This window comes from Wolffia australiana, chromosome 19, assembly GCF_029677425.1.
Source record: "Wolffia australiana isolate 7733 chromosome 19, ASM2967742v1".
Lineage (NCBI taxonomy): Eukaryota > Viridiplantae > Streptophyta > Magnoliopsida > Alismatales > Araceae > Wolffia > Wolffia australiana.
The window spans coordinates 5259874-5277914 of NC_135853.1; the positions used below are offsets into that span (position 1 = coordinate 5259874).

At 41.0% G+C, this 18041-nt stretch overlaps 1 protein-coding gene across 2 annotated transcripts; it reads right to left on the reverse strand.

Annotated features, from left to right (window-relative positions):
- Window positions 1–288: 288 nt before the first annotated feature.
- LOC144715764 (zinc finger CCCH domain-containing protein 6-like) lies at window positions 289–8278 on the reverse strand. Of its 2 annotated transcripts, none has more exons than XM_078590739.1 (7): window positions 8046–8278; window positions 7761–7912; window positions 7550–7612; window positions 7335–7451; window positions 6985–7239; window positions 6075–6395; window positions 289–1295 (listed from the first exon to the last, which is right to left on the reverse strand). In XM_078590739.1, the coding sequence occupies exons 1-7, from the start codon at window positions 8074–8076 to the stop codon at window positions 954–956; spliced, it is 1281 nt and encodes a 426-aa protein (XP_078446865.1). In that variant the 5' UTR covers window positions 8077–8278; the 3' UTR covers window positions 289–953. The 2 variants fall into 2 exon arrangements, with proteins under 2 accessions (XP_078446865.1, XP_078446866.1); XM_078590740.1 differs by having other exon boundaries at window positions 6997–7239; window positions 8046–8277.
- Window positions 8279–18041: the final 9763 nt, after the last annotated feature.

Below are 18041 nucleotides of genomic sequence, written 5' to 3' on the forward strand. Positions count from 1 at the left end.
CGCCACTTTATAAAGATTTCATATGCTCCATACCCTTTTCGGTGGTTCGAATGATTGGTAAAGATATCATACCCTTTTTGGATGGTTTGAATGTCTGTGACAAGCCAATACTGATCCCATGATTTTGTTTGACATCAAGACAAATGATATGCAAGTCTTTTAGGAATTTAATTAGCTTAAACTTAACAGGTAAATGATTTCCAACAGCAAGTAACCTATTAAAACAATTGCTTCTCAAAAGATTTTGCTTCAACCAGACGAAGGGCATACTTTTGTTTTCTAACGAGGTGTAACACAAGGGTTTCCGATTTATGACTCAACTTCAGAGTTCAGATGGGATACAAATCAAAAAGTTATGATCACACCCCACGAGTTGTTCTGATGGAAAAAAAAAACTCAATTATAGAGAAGCCGGGAATGCTAGTTCTCTGGCCAGAAACATTAAATCCACCTCGAGAGATGGAACCAGCATAACAGAGATAAAAAAACCTGTCCCAGACAAGTGGCATGTTTCCAGAAAATAACCTCTGCCGTTTCTCAACGAGTTGGCTGTACAAAACAACCTGCCCAGAAAACCCGCAAGAGATAGAGCCACTGAGATGGAAGAGTAGGTATTTACCTGTCTCCGGGAGAGGCGAAGCCTCCCATAACTTTCCCAAGGTCCAGATATCTGAAGAATGAGATGAAGATGGAGAAGAGAGGAAAGGGGGACAGTCTAAGAAAAAGGGAGACTACTTATTAGCCTTTGTGGGTGGTGGGTGAATTTGGACTCTGCTACATCATTTTAACCGAGGCAACAGCTTATTTGAGGGTGCATATTGACAGGACAAGAGCCACAGACTTAGTTGATCTCAGGCAACAAGTGCCACTGGAGTCAAGGGTTTTTAGCGAGTAAAGAAAGGGATGGCTCTTAGAGAGATAGCTACTGGGTGAAAATACCAGAAGAATAAACATCAGCGAGTTTCTACAGCAGAAGTACAAATCCCGACAACGCCATTGCAGCTGCTACTACTTGAAGTGGGAATCTGAGTGGGGACCTGGGTTGTAGAGAGAGAAATCGAAGATGAATTAAACGCAGTAGTCGGCTGGCTCCCTAGTGCTATGTCGTGGAAAAATGATGAGGCAGGCAGTGTTATTGCAGAAGAGGTAGGGAAGGTGAAGGGACCCAGAGGAATGTCTACGGGAGAATTGGCTGATGCACTGTAAGTTAGGGTTCCCATGGGATGATCAAACTTGCATGAAGGACCAAACTTGCACACTCCATGTTGAGCGAAGAAAATGCAATACGGAGCCCCCTGGTTAGATAATTATAAGAAAAGGTCAGAAAATAATATTCATTCAAAAGAATGTAAATAGTAGGTTCAAGGGAAATGACAGGACAAGGGAAATGCTAAAGCAGGTTACATAATTCATCCACAAGATGATGTGAGTTTATATTCATAAATTTCACATTCAAATCTTAGGAACATCTCCATCTGGAATACGCAATTAAAAATGTCTCCCTCTGAAACATACAACCAATAAAAGGAAGGACGAATTATAAATGCAACAGGTCTTGACCACTATTGAGGAAAATTAAAGGGAAGTTTGGCATGACATTGTTGGAAGCAACCAGCCCCAGATTGACATGACTTTAATTCCTTTTTTCTTGGCTTTTGGGCCCATTTATATCTTAATGGGCCCTGAAATCTCAGAGCCCACTTGTAACTCCATAAATAGGGGAAAACACTATTTGTTAGATTAACTTTTTTGTTGTTCTTCCAAAAACCCTAGACAGCCACCACAGCTCAACAGCTAGAGTTCAACATGGTATCAGAGCGCACTGGGAGTCCAGCGATCTGAGTCTCCATCAGATGTGATAGGCTAGCGATGTATTGCAACAAGACAAAGGTGAGCAGGTCTAATATGCCTTAAAGAGTACAGAGTTGCAGAAAGCTGACTCCGGAGAAGTGACGAGCCAAAGTAGATGGAGAAATCCAAGAATCCGAGAATGGATAGAGGGGAGCTGGTGACAGTCGACCAAGTAATCTTCCCTATTGTCCCTGAAGCTGTAGAATTTAATGGCTTCAATTTACTTGATTGGAGCCAGTATGTTGACCTAATCCTTGAGAGTAAAGGATTAGTCGATCATCTCAAAGAAGAGATAGACCCAGAGAATCCAAAGTGTAAAGCCTGGATGAAGGAGGCAGCTGTACCTGAAGACAGCTTAAGTATCTGGGATCATCGGCACAGGAGCAATGTAAGAAAGAGTCATGCCTGGAGGATCTTTGAACTTGTGACCAGAGAAATTACACTGGTACAAGGAGGAATGTCAATTCCAGAGTTCGTTGAGGAACTTCAGGCAATCTGGCGAGAGATTGATCATCTCCGACCAATCAAGCATCCAGAGGAGTGGTAGGCCGTATGTTTACACTACAAGACCATATGTTTAGATTCCTTATAGGACTGAATAAGGAATATGACCGACTCCAGAGTCAAATTCTCAACCGAGAACATATTCCAGATTTGGAAGAAGCCATCCAACTTGTAATAGATGAGGAAAGGCAAAGCTAATGCAAATGATAAGGAGGAAACAGAATCAGGACTCATGGCACAAAGCAGCATAAGGGCACATCAGATGGACCTGAAGACACAACTACAAAGTATCAAAGAAAGCAGGGAGATGAAGCTCCAGATCAGAAAGGAGGACGTAAACATCAGGGTAGATTCAACATATATTGCTCTAATTGCAAAAGGAAGAATCATACTAAGGACAGCTGCTGGACCCTCCAAACCTGCTAAAGCCTATGTCTCTGAAGCCAGAGAAAGTGAATCTGGCGATGAAAAAGAGCAAGGACAAGGCTCCAAGAAGATGGGCTCTAAGATTACCGTTAAGGAAGAATTTGAGAAGCTCAAGAACATGATAAGCTCTACATCCATGGCCCGAGCTTGTGAGCTATCTATCTATCCTGATCATATCTTATCTGACTAGATCGTAGATACCGGTGCAACTGATCATATGACTCCATATTGTCCTAAGTTTCATAAGTCCTTCCGGTCACATGTATTGGGGATGTGAAAATTACAGGTCTTGGCCTCATTAAACATTTTCTACATGTCCCTGGTCCCAAAGCCCAACTAATATCTCCACAGAAACTTGTCAAAGATTTGAATCTTAACTTTTCCATGACACCTGATGGTGTGTTTGTTTATGATAAGGCAAAGAACCAAGGACATCACCTTTTAAAGTGAAGAATGGGCTCTTGTATGTCAGCAATGAAGGTGGTGGAGATGCGACATCATGCTATGCTACACGAGAGACAAAGGAGAGTGGACAAATGGTGCAGATCAATTTGATGCATTGTCGCCTTGGGCATCCATCATTTGAATTGTTAAAACATATGTTCCCAGTATTATTTAAAGAAAAGAATGTAGTTGATCTTTACTGTGATACATGTCTGTTTGCCAAGCATAAATGTGCATCCTTTAATGGGAGAAGTAAACGAAGTGAGGTACCATTTGCACTTATTCACTATGATGCGTGGGGTCTATCTTCTACTACATCATTGACGGGCGCAAGATATTTCATTGTGTTCATTGATGATTACACACAGTTAACCAGGGTATATTTATTAAAATCCAAGTCATATGTTGCTGCAATAATTCAAATGTTCTGTCACATGGTGACGAATCAGTTTGATACTTCCATTAAACGACTGCATTCTGATCACAAGGAGTAATTCATGAGTCCTCGTGTGTGTATACACCACGGCAGAAAGGAGTAACTGAGAGACGCATAGGTTGTGTGATGTAGGCCAGTTCATGTGTTGTGGATTCAAGTCCTGTTCCTACACCGTTCATGCACTAAGGCTGCGTCATCATGTGACCACTACTGCTAGATCACCACCCATTCATTATCATTTTCAAAAAGAAAAAAAACTACCCATTCATGATGATGTGCCCAAGCAGTTCTGGGGAGGCTGTTTTAACAGCTGCACATATAATAAACTGATTGCCTTCCAGATCATTAGGCTATGAAAGTCCTGTAGATCTAACGACGATGTTCTATCCTCATGCTAAGTGTATTTTCTTGGGTTATTCACTCACCCAAAAAGGGTACAAGGTCTACCACCCTGAACTGAAGAAATTTGTGTGTCAGCTGATGTGAAATTTCATGAGAGCGAAAGCTATATCAGTCAAGGTCTTGACTGATATATACCAGCAAGTGCCTGGAGCCAAGGAACGTGTAACACAGCTACTGAATGATAATGTAGCAGGAGACAGACCAGTTGAGCAAAATCTGAATTCTCCGCCTAAGATGTGGGAACCATCATGGGAGAGACAGATAAAATTGAGGGTGAGTCAATAGTGGGCGAAGAAGATGAAAGCATTGGATGGTCCATTGCCCTGAGGAAAGCCAGGAGGCAATGCACCCAAGGAGTGAGATATCCGCTCGCTAATGTGGTCGGATATTCTCATCTGGGACAGGATTATCGATCCTTCATTGCATCCATTAATTCAATTTCAATTCCCCGGAACCATCATTAAGCGATTAAGAATATAAATTGGAAGAAAGCAATGGATGCTGATATGGAGGCATTAATCAAGAATAACACATGGGAAAATTTTCTGACGCCACCTGGCAAACGCCTTGTAGGTTGCAGATGGGTGTTTAGTGTGAAATATAAGGCTGACACAGTTTAGAATGGCACAAGCCTATGGAGACATTTGCACCTGTTGCAAAGCTGAATACAGTGTGATTGGACTTACCTTGGGCACACCATAATGCTGTAGGACACCTGTTGCAAAGCTGAATACAATGTTTTGCGAAGATTCAACAACGAAAAGGTTACGAAGATTGGAAAATTATCCCTGTTGCATATAAATTGGACTTACCGTCCTCTACCTCGATTCACCCAGTCTTCCACATTTCCAATCTTCGCAGAGCTGTAGGACATAACATCAATGTTTTGAAGAACTAACCTTTCTGAAAAATGGGAATGGCAGGTTTATCCTGAACCAATCCTATCTCGACATTTCTCCAGGAATGGGCTACAGGTACTAATCAAATGGCAAAGCCTACCTCATTGTGAAGCTACATGGGTGGATGCCGAAGCACTACAAATTGAGGACAATTTGTCCATGGGGGAGGGGAGTATTGATAAGAACTTCCTGTAGACTTACCAAAGGACGAACAAGAGAAGGGTCGTCACATGCGCGAATCAATAAAGACACGTAGGAAGATTTGAAAAAAAGAGCAGGAAAAAGGAGCTATAAATAAGGGCCGAAGCCAAGAAAGGGAGGTCGTTTTTGAGAAGTTCAGATTGCTTGGGCGAGAAGGCTGGCGGGAGATCCTCCTGGCCAGAGAAACAAGAACCTAGCCGGTCTTGTTCTGGGTTACTAGTTTCTTGTTCATTCACTCTCTCTCCTTCCACCTCTGTTCAAGACTTTCCCCTCATTCTCCTATCATTCTCTCAAATGATCCATGGGGATCGTGTTTCCCACTGTTGTTCTTCCAAGAACGTTTGTTTCATTAGAAATCTTTGGTTTTCTATCAATTACGCCAGCGGGATCTTTTCAATACCTCCAACAAGGGCGAAAGAAAGGTGAAAACGAAAAAAAAATGATATTACAAGTTCTGACTGAAAATAAAAGTCAATTAAACCAAAATAAAATTTATGATATTACAATTTTTGACTGAAGATAAAAGTCAATCGTCTGAATTAAACATAAATTAAATTACAGGCTGTTAGCATCCACAACCTCCATCATGGGTACTTAATCATTTGTCTTTGGATTTATTTCCCCCTGCGTTAATGTAAGGCCTACCATGACCTTTGCAAGCTTCATGTCCTTGATGAGCATGACAAGAGGATGATGTCAATCCGTCATCATCCTCATCATCTATTTGCACCATGAAGATGTTGAAAGGATCATCATTATCACCATCCCTCTGCAACTAATGATGACGAGTCATCCAATGTGGACGACGATGATGATGATGATAGCGATTCCATGTTAGACCTCCAGGCCCTACAACCAAGTAAACCCATACCGCAATCTCAAAATGAACAAGTAACAGGGAGTATACATACCGGACGAAGGGGAAGACCCACTGGATTTAAGAAGTAACTTGCTTTTGGGGCAACCTTCTCAGAAGGATGATGAAATTTGCACACGGATCCAAATTTACAGTGCCCAGTCTTTACATAGTGCTGGCACTCAGGTTGATCTGGCCTCTCTGGCAGAGAATGTTCTCTCTGTCCATTATTCAATGGAAAAGAAAAGGCTGATGAAGTTCGATTAGGCTGTGAAGTTCCAGAAGCGGGCATTGAAATCTGATGGGTCAGACCATGAAGCAGACCTTCTTCATCAGAAACCCCGTTTCCAGGGTGCACCACAGGGCTAAGTGAAGGCTACAGCAAATCAAATTAAGAGACATGAGGGTATGCAGATAAATCAGAAAAAAATTTGAAGATGAACAAATTTTAAGTAATTAAAAACAAAGGTGCCCCACAAGGATAACTGAAGGTAGCTGGAAATCAAATAAGAAGCAATGGGTATACTTGAAGGTCTAATTGAATAATACAATAAACGGAGGGCCACAGATCTAAGGTTATTGTTGATCAAATAGGAAAAGGTGAGGGTACGTAAATAATTTTTCAGAAATTTGAATAATACCACCAAAGTATTCAGATCTTACTTAAAATTGAAGGCTAACTGAAGGCTACAGCAAATCAAATAAGAAAAAGATGAGCTTACACAAGTAAATTTGAAAAAAGTGAAGATAGGGTCGAGGATTGTAAAAAAATATTGATCTGCTCCATCTGATGAACCAGTGATCTAATCATGATCCAAGGATGTACGATCGTATGAAATTTTCGGTCGACCAAACAACGATCAATCAGAGATCATATTTTTTAATGATAATAAGAAGAGTAATGGACTCCATCTCTGAAATTAGTAAGAGAAAAATTGAAGGAGAGCATTAAATTGAATTCGTACAAGTATACCAACCATGTAGGGATTCCACCCCGTAACTGAAGGTACAAAAACTGTCCCATAAGGACCCAGCGCATAAGAGCCTGCACCCTGATAGCCGGCCATTGTGGAGAGTTGATAAGGTGATAAGGCTGGTGGATAAAACAGATGGCCAGATTCTTGCAATGATATGAAATCAGGTTGCGGGTGATGGAATTTACAGGTCGCACCAAACTTACAACTCCCGTTTTTCACATAATAAGAACACTCTCTCTGTCCCTGCATGGTTCAAGAAAAACCTATAACGATCTGAAAAAATAGAAAGAAATTCCATCAAATAACAAAAGATCTGCGCATGTAAAAGGTTCACAAACATTGCGAACGGGATATCCATCGACATTTAGCTGCACTTGTGTAGCCGTTTCATCCCGCTTCGGGTGATGATACTTGCAGGAGATTCCAAATTTACAGCTTCCAGTCTTGAAGAAATACTTTGAAAAAATGCGCAACAAGTCAGAAAAGTTTATAATTCTACGATTATCAACAAATTTATGAATCAAATAAGCTTATGAAGGTTTAAAAGCAATACTTGGCACACCGGCAGCCCCGCCCTTTCGGGGTATTCTGTTCCTGGACTTGCCGGTGCGTTAATCTGATTAAATACCAAACTTCATCGGTCAGAAAAAACTGCAAACATGGTATTCTGTTCCCGTTTCAAACAAGAAAAACTCGCACATTCAATTTGAATAATAATTGAACTCAAGATAACATACATTGCCCGCAGAAAGCAAAGGCCTTACCACTCGGTCGCGGGGATGATTGAAGCGGCACTTAACGCCATAGTCGCACCGACCAGTACGCATGTAATAGTTGCATCCAGGCTCTCCCGGCCTCTCTGGATACGCAGGGAGGTCATCAACCTCACCGCCCAATGATAATTGACGCAGCGAATCTGTCACCGAAGAACCCACAAATCCATTAGAAATTCCAATTCCATCGATCCCCCTCGCCGTCTCGCGAAGCAATAATCACTCAAAATGAAAGGGGAAAACGATGATCATGGGCACCAGAGAAGTTGCGAGTACCATCTAGGTCTCTGGTATCCCCTTCTTCCATGGGGTGCGACGAGAGCTCGCGCTAATAACGAGAGAACCGCTCCTTCCGGACAGCTCTAGAAGGCTTGATCCTCGCCAATTCAGTCCACCGAACGACTGGCAAACACTTCTTCACTCCCCCTTTCACCTTCTGCAACTCTCTCTCTCTCTCTCTCTCTCTCTCTCTCTCTCTCTCTCTCTCTCTCTCTACACCATTAAGAGGTCTGGAAGAAAGGCTGGTCTCCGATTCCTGCGTTTGGTTTTGTAGCCGCCAACGGAGACCGGAAATCTCCCGTTTTTCACTTGTTTCTACAAGAATTCGCAAAAAGCCCCTCTTTCAGTGAGAATAGTACCGACAGACAACCCCCTATTGACCGTCCGATCCGGTGGCTCTCGATCTGCGCCGTCCATTCTGTGGACCTCCTCGTTCAATGTGTCCTCGTTCTTTCCCACCGTCTGGCGGAGCACCGACACGGTGCGGGATGGGAGGGTCACGGAAGGACTAAAATACCCTTAGTCGTCCATATGAGATGATTAGTTTCCAAGGGTCTTTAGGTCATTGCAAGGGAGACGAGAACGCGGGCTATGAAGGGCCCCGCTCATTAAAGAGTTGTCTATTTTCATAGGATGCGATTTCTGTCAATTACAGAGAACTAGTCAGAGATTCGTAGATAACGCTAAGTAGTATCCTTCTATATTATCTCTCTACTTCTTGCTCTCTTTTTCTTTCAAATTGTATACCTCTCTTCCTATTTTACTCTCTCTCTCTATATATATATTTTCACCTACTCTGTGTCTTCTTCTCTCTTGTACCTTTTCATTCTTCTTTTCTTGTCGCAGTTTCATTGATCATTGCTCTCTCTCTCTCTCTCTCTCTCTCTCTCTCTCTCTCTCTCTCTCTCTCTCTCTCTCTTTCTCTCTCTGTATTTATACTTGCGTTGACCAAAGGGGTGAGCGGGTGCGAGCATGGGGTCGGCATAAACCGCGGGGGTTTTCCTCAGCACGGATACAGATGGTCGGTGGAGGTCTGTCCATTAAAAATGCGACGATAAAATAGTACACTCATTCATTGCTTTCTCTCTCTCTCGCTCTCTCTATCCCTCGCTCTCTCCTTCTCTCTCTCTCCTTCCCTCGCTCTCCCCTTCCCTCTCTCTCCCTCGCTCTTTCTCTCTCACTCTCGCTCTCTCCTTCTCCCTCTCTCCCTCGCTCTCTCCTTCCCTGACTCTCCTTTCTTTCTCTCTCCCTCTCTCTCTCCTTCCCTCACTCTCCTTTCTTTCTCTCTCCCTCTCTCTCTCCTTCCCTCGCTCTCTCCTTCCCTGTATCTCCCTCTCTCTCTCCTTCCCTGTCTCTCCTCTCTTTCTCTCTCACTCTCTCTCTCTCCTTCCCTCTCTCACCCTCGCTCTCTCCTTCCCTGTCTCTCCTTTCTTTCTCTCTCCCTCTCTCTCTCCTTCCCTCTCTCTCTCCTTCTCTCTTTCTCTCTCCCTCTCTCCTTCCCTCTCTCCCTCTCTCTCCTCTCTCCCCTTCTCTCTTTCTCTCTCTCCCTCTCTCTCCTCTCTCCCCTTATCTCTTTCTCTCTCTCCCTCTCTCCCTCTCTCTTAGAACAGAACATCACACAGACCTGTGTGCGGTTCTTTTGTTCTAGTTTTGTGCGAATTTGTGCAAATGTGTAGATTTTGTTCTAAAATTTGTGCGAAGAACAAGGCCCTGAATGGTTCTTTTGTGCGAATTTTTTGTTCGTTTCAAACAAACAGAACAGAACAACCATGTCTACTTTCTCTCTCCTTCCCTCTCTCTCTCCTTCTCTCTCCTTTCTCCTGCTCTCTCCCTCTCTCTCCCTCTCTCACTCCTTCCCTCTATCTTTCTCTCTCCCTCCCTCTCCATCTCTCTCTTTCTCCTTCCCTCTCTCTCTCCTTCTCTCTCTCCTTTCCTCTCTTTATCTTTCTCTCTCCCTCCCTCTCCCTCTCTCTCTCCTTCTCTCGCTCTTTCTCTCTCTAAAACGAAATCCATAGCTTGCTTTAGACGGCCCACTTATTTTCCTTTCCCCGCTATGAAACTGTGGGCATCGAAAAGTGGGGGAGGGAACTCATTTCTATGACTGTGCGAAAGAAAATATGCTTAGAGAAATTTGCTGAACAGTTCAAGATGTTAGGAGTGTTGGGTAATTTATTGATTTGGACCAAACATCCAAGAATCGGTAGCCCACAAGTAGTGAAAGGAATTAGAAAAAATAGCAAATGCTAGCATAGTGCCTTTAAAATTTGTTCAAAATAAAGCTTGCAACCAAGTCACTGGATCCTGTTTGGATTGTGGAATATCGACCGAAAGACCAGGTAAGCTGAGTTTTCTTGATACCAAGAGCCCAAATATAGGTTTGTACTTTAGGGAGGTGATCCATAGCACATCTCTTCCATCAGCACCTCCACTTTTGTAACTGTCATCTGAGATATGGCCATATGGGATAGGGTACTTGGCTATATGATCCAGGTCATCAGCCAACAATCTCCCATTGGACCTAATCTAATACACCATTATTGTGGGCAAACACGTCATTTGATATATATATATATCAAGATATGAGTCCCAATGATAGAGGAAAATTCGGGTGTCAATTAGTCGCTCGTTTGAATCAAATAAGATTTTTTATTATTTTAAACTACTCAACCGTATGGTGATCTATAGGGTCGTCCTCACAGGACGGTTTTCGCATCGTCGAACGAAAAACCGTCCCGTCCTTCGTCCCTGAACTGACTTCGGACGTCGAACGGGACGAAATTTGTCACATCCCATCCATCGTCCACGTCCAGGATGATCCGGAACTATAGTCGTCCCCAAAGCATCCAGTGATCAGATATCAACCAGGTTTGGGAAGAGGGTATGAAGATTATACATACATAAGCGTGTGTGTGAGAGTGTGGGATACAAAAAGGGTAGGTTTTGTAACCTATCAGAGAGTAATAGATGTTATCGAGAAGAGAACTGAGGAGGTGGAGATGACTACACCTATAGGCATGAATCAAGGTGGTCAGAATAGTGGGAATAATTAATAAAGCATTTATGAAAAAGGGGATTCGGGAGAAAGAGAGAGGATATAATACCATTAATATTTATTATAAATAAGATAACAAATAAGTGGGAAACTGGGGGCACTGTAGGTAGAGGTAATGTGCGAATAATCAATTTTGGTGATTTTAATGAAAATGTGTATGATATTTTTATTGTATTTTTATTTGTAATTTCAGTAGACTAAATATTTTCTAATATCTACCTATTTGGAGATGGCTTGTGCCAAGCCGGCATCGGATTTTGGAGCCGGATCTGCCTCTCCATCCTTTTAAGGGTCTATTCTAACTAAACAAAAGTGGAATGGGAAATTTCACAAAGCTTATCTGATTTCAATGACACTCTGTCTGAGGTCCTTCCTTTTGTTAGCTTGAGGGCCCTTTAGTGACATCTCCTCCTTCAGGTAAACCCTAAAAAATTTATGCTAACACTTTTCTCCGCCATGACTAATGGTTTATTAGCCCCTCAGACTGAAAAATATTGAGAAAGTCAAAGAAGAGAAAAGTAGTATATCCTCCCCATTTAAAATAAAGAAAATGGTATTGAGAATAAGAGTTAGAGAATTAAATGAGAGCCAAGTGATCAATAAAAAAATAGCTTATTCATTAATTTAATTTAAACTTGACCTATGATAGTTATTAGATTTTTCAGCTCAATTTGTGTATCGGTTATAAATGTAACATAGAGGTAGAAATCCAATTTCATTTTTTATGAGCTTGGAAATGAGAGGAGTAATAAAAAACACCTCATGGCCGATGAACAATGGGTCTATGGTGTTGGAGGGCAGAACGAAACCCTAGACATCCCAAAAATTTACCCAAAATGTTTGGATATTTGTCCATGTCTCTAGAGGGTTCCCTTTGTAGTCCCACAGATAAGCAAGTGTACCCGCTCTTGGCACCGATTTCAAAAAGGCAGCCAGTTGTGGGAAATAAATTTGCAGGTGTAGATAAAGGATTTTTTGAAAGTGTTTAGGGATAGAAACTTTAGATGAAATGCGGATTTTAGAGAGAGAGAAAAAGATAATCTGTAGAGAGAAAGTGTTAGAAATGGGTAGATAGGGAAAGAAAGTGAATCATTGTTAGGGAATTTTTTTATAAAATAGTTGGAAGACAATGAGAGACAACTAGATCTGCTTCCTAAGGTGTTGATATTTTTCATGATGATGATATGATAATTGAACATTGAACCCCACACATTGAATAAGATTTTAAGCATTTAACTATTGAGTTTATTATGTTATTAATCAAATAGTTTGAACGATTGGAAAATTTTAGGTAACCCTGTTTGACTTCTATGAAGTCATGCAGTTTTCCTACTTATGAATATTTCATGAGTGCATATTTTATAGGGATTTAATATGATGACTATGAAAGGGTTCTAGAATTTCGTGGAGTTAATCTTGTTAGGATTTAAGGCCTTTACTGAGATGAAATTAAAACAATTCATGTAGCAAAAGAAGAATACAAAATTGTGATGACACTTATAAACCATGATCAACCCCTATTTTTATGGATCATATATATGATTTATCAGTTCCTCGACAAAGAAGAGTTGAGTTGTTCAGTTTTCCAACCTCTAGATGTATCACTGTTTGGTATTTGGGCTACTGTGATAAGATTCTGTTTGGTATTTGGGCTACTGTGATAAGATTCATCTTCTCCAGACATTTCTGCAGCATTAGGTACATGCGAAGACATACCAACTTCCATCCTACAAATCGCACGATCATAATTGGATGGTGAGAAAGAAAATAAATTCCCCAGATCTTGAGCACTTAAAGGGGATGGTGAACACAAAACTTCATTAACAACATCATAACGAGGATATACAAAGAATCTATCCAAGAGGTTGGGACAAATAATAATAATTTGAATGAAATTAGACATTCATGTTATTTTTAAACTAATGAAATCATCGCGCAATTTGAATATATATACATTTATATATAATAAGCAATTTAATTTCAAACTGCAACAATCAAATGTCGATTCCAAAATGTGGACATGTAGTCATAAGCATTCATAAAAAGAGAAAAATTCAGAAAATAATTAAAAATATTAATATTAAATAACTCACTAGAAGGTGCACCATTATCATCATCATAAGGCATCATTATACACTTTCATAATTTTTATCGTTGACATCAATAAGCGACCTCATCATAGGGGCGGCGATAGAGGTGAAAAACAACGAAAACTTTGCCGCCGACAATTGTGCGGCGGCACCGCCACACACCTCTCGCCGGCAACCGTACCGAGAGAAGGGCTTGTAGTGAGATACCACAGCTTGAGAGAGTCGATTCGAGAGATAGTGAAAGAGAACCGTGATGAGGATGATCCTTCACCGAATCTTTGCAATGGATCGAATCTCATAGATGAACTTCAAGGCATACTAACATCAGCCACAGAGAAAGATCTATCTTCTTCTTCTTCTTCTTATTCTTCTTCAATAATGTGTTCTCGTTGTAGCATTTTGTGAGAGGATATCACCGTCGTTGAAGTCCACAAATCAAGGAAGGGGCGGGCTGCCTTGGAACTTCCAAAATGAGTGCGACAAAGAGCGAGCACAAGGCTCAAGCCAGCCCACAACTAGCAAGGGGCCAGCGCCCGGCCAGTATGCCCAAGCCGGCCATGCAAGCTTCGAAAGAGGTATGGCTTTGTGTTTAATTTTATAGATAATACTCTCTGATATTTATATAGTGCGTTGTTAAGAAACAAATTTCAATATGGGATTTAAAGCCGTCGCACGGGCTGGTCCACCAGATGACCAAGCGATCGCAACCCGATGGGCCGCAATCTCAAGAAGCAAAAGAATTAAATACAAGAAAACCGACGGGCCCGAAGCTCGTCTCTTTTCGGGCCTTTTTAAAATAGCAGATATGATCTCAGCCGTCCGATCTTCTTAAAGAATATCAGACGGTGGAGGTCTACTCCGTTCATTAAACTATTTTTATATCAATTTCTGGCCCTCTGATTGGCTATTGAGCGCTGATGCGGATCGCTGGACCCTTAGACGGCGAATGAGAGAGGGTAATGCGGATGAAATGTTGTCAGGGCTCGCTGGCACGGCATGCTGATCTGGCTAAGTGGGGTACACCATTTGACCAGGGTCCATGGCTGCGATTTAATCGCAGCCATTAGACCCAGATGAGCCCCATTGAACGGCCAAGGGCAGTTCGGTCCAACTATGCCCCTGCCCATCGACGTCGCCTGCTAGAGGCCATTTTTGGCCAGCGAGGGGGGACCAACAGTGATCCTACGGCCCGAGAGGATCCCTAGGGATGTCCCCCTCCATCGGACGGTCTAAGGGACCCCTCTCAAGCCGTTAAAAGGGGCCGCGAGCCCCTAATTTGACATCTTTCGATCGAGTTCTAGAGAGGTGGAGGACCCATCCGGCGGCGGCGAGAGTGGTGGGAGGGTAGTGACAACCTCCTGCCCATTCGAGATGTTGGGTTCTATGCTTTGGTTTGCCCATGGAAAAACACGTTATATGGATGCGGAAGCGTGGTCGATTGATGCTCAATCAATCTATGAAACAAAACATTTGTAGTACCTTTTGGGGAACTCGTTCCACCCTTGACTTTGCTGCTCTGAGATCGTTCTGAAGCCGTTCACGCGTCCGGCCTCTAGAAGTGTCCACGCGATCACTTGGCGCTTGGATCTCCACGTCTTCTTCTTCACTTCTTCTTGAGAATCTTGAAGATCTCCTCACCATGAAGACACTCTTCCTTGGATGAGTATAGAAGAGAGTGGAGAGGGAGGGGCTCTCAAATGAGGCTTGCATAGGTGCTTAAAATGAGACCCCTTTCCCTCTTTATATTTCACTTAAGGTTTTTCTCAAAAACCCTCCAAAGAAAAATATATTCTCTAATGCCCTTATGACCTTGTGCGTGTAACCCTCTAGGCCCATGTATCGTTATAGTTAATAACTTTAATGGCCCAATAACATTTATTGATCAACCTTATTAACTAACTATATCAACATATAGATTAATTAAATAAGGATCGATTTAACCCAATTGACAGGTTAAGTTTTCAGCCCGTGGGGTACCAAGCTACACCTCGTGCTCTAGAAGATATCGAGTAGTCTCAAACTCTCTCATGGAACCTTTACCATCATCGGTTACCATATATGTATAATCCAGAATCCGCGCGAGACTCTTGAATGACTTAGAGCATCGTTTATCGTCAAACCCTAATCCGTCATTCGATTAGTACTGATGCATAATGGGGATCATTGGAGAATGCCTTTTCCAATATCCTCACTACCTTGCCCATGGATTTTCTTGCATTGTCTTCCTCGAGTCAATCTCCTCTTATACCGAGGGCAAATGATCCCATCTTGACCACTCAATCATCTCCGTAAGCTTCTTACTACATCCGATCTATAACTTATTTGAATCCCATGATTAGAGGCTCATAAGTCATAGTCAAAATGTAGTCGTCCACTCAAGAGATGTCCTTGGTGTCTCAGGTTAGTGGATCACTTATACAACCGTGACTTGAATCAACTTGATTGAGGTTTAGGTATAATACCATTAAGGGATTCATACGGATCAATTCAGTGAACTCTTTCTCCAAAGAGCACCCACTATCTGTCCTTAGTGTCGCCACACTAATAGCCACATGATCAGCTATACTTGTCGAATAAGTAGGATCAGCTAGTGCTATTCTATTCGGATAATTCGATGTCCGTCTCGACTATCCTCAAATAAGAATATTTAGAATACATGTTTAAAGACCAGTTATCACTGTATTATGATCTCATCATAATTCACTAAGTCATTGCACGTATTCATGAACTTCATTATAAACATCACACGTATTAATAATGAACATAAATATTTTATTCAATGGACTTAAATAAACATGGTAGTGCGATTGGCTTGACGACCACATAATATCCATCACGAGAAGCTTTGGGAGGCTTCAAGTAAGAGCGAGGAGAGCTCGATTCTGCACCAGCAAGGGAGAGAAGGAAGGGCCAGACTGCATACCGAAGCTAGGCGTCGCCGATCGGCGCTGCCACCCCCTCACTTCGATTCAAGGTGGAGTCCGGTAATCTGAGCTCATCTTTGTTGAATTTCAACAGTGTTATAGTTTGATTTTGTCTCAAGTTTGTTTTATCCCTGATGTAATCCACTTCGATCAAAATTAGTCACCGCGATTTCTTTTGAACATTTCATCAGACATCTCACATGTTCGATGAATATGTCTTGATTTACCTAAGTTCTACCCCACTCAACTTTATAAAAATATAAAAATATATTGTCCTCTCTGTTCTGTCTTCTTTCGGGTCGTATGTCGAACACCCGAGGGGCGTTCGACAGAAGACCACTCTTATACTCGATTTTCTCTTATAAAATCAAGATAAAATGTACAAAAAACTTTATATTAATTAAATAATACACATATCTCTCTGATTTTCGACCTTCGATCGGGCATTTGGTCGAACACCTTTCAGGTGTTCGACTAAATTGACCCATCATTTCATTAAATTGATTACAAATATATATATATATACAATATATAAAAATTATATAATAGCTAAATAAATATATAGATCTCTTATTTCTACCATCTCTTGGGAATTTGATTGAACACCTCTCGGGTGTTCAACTAAATCAACCTATATTTGATTGAATCGATTATAAAAGACTATAATATATATATAAATCATATAAAATAGGCATATGAAAACACCTATACTAATTCTAAGGAGTATTCTATACTTATAGGTCTTTTATATTACTAAAAATACTGATTAATCTCCATTACTACCTCTTTACTCTTGCTATCTCTATATACCTATCTAACCACTTAGCACATTATAGTAGATACTTACTTTCCCTCTCTTTTTTATCTTCTTAATATATTTAAATACTTCTCTAGCTTCCCTATCTAAAGTAAATAGTCTTTCCCTATCCATCTAACTTCTTCTTATTCTTCTAATTTACTCTCATTAAACTACTTATTCTTATTAAGTTCTTATCTATCTTTTAACTAACTATATTATTATCCTTATTAAATATAGTATCTAATATCTTCACTCTATTATTCTTAGTACCTCTAAAATATATACATATATCCAATATTATTCCTTCTATACCTATCTTATTAAACTAATATTCACTATACTTACTAGTTATTTAATTCTTCTTATTATCTTTAGTATTATTACTATATTTTAATAAATAACAACTCGATTATTGATTATAAACCTAAAGGCCAGTCCCTGTGGAGATGACCTTACTCCAACTATACATTTGAGTAAGTTCTATATTTTATCAAATTTATTTGATTGTAGGCAAAGTAAATTTACAACGACGATTAAAATAAACACGTAATTTCCCTTCATCAACCACCAGGAAAAATAATCGTGTATGTACAAAGCTTACTGCATGCCCCTGAGGTCACCAACGATGGAAGCATAATTCCTTCAGATTCTTCTGGATTTTTCTGATCGGAGTGGACGTCTACAGCTTTCTTAAGTGAAGCATTGTACGAGTTCTTAACAGACAGTGAGTGAACATCAACCATTAGTCCAGGGCACGAGCTAGATGTGTACATGAGCTCACTTCCTCTCAAGGGGACAGAACCATTGCATTGATGGAAAGTAACATGAGAACACTCATATCCAAGGTTGGCAATGGTTGCAAAGGAATTCCTATCGGTCTCCGCAACGAGTGCGCCCTCTGAAAGATTCTTCTTTGACGGTCACACCGTCATCAACTACAAGCATTCCAGGTTAAAAGTAGAGAGCATCAAACTACTAATGACACTCAAGTATTGGTGGCGAGCGGATGAAGAGGACGACAATGATATCATGCAAACAAACGAAGATAGTGACAAAGACCTGAGTGTTCATTAAGCTCATTTATTTTTCCTTTAACTTGTTGAACCATTTTATACCATTGTATTGAAA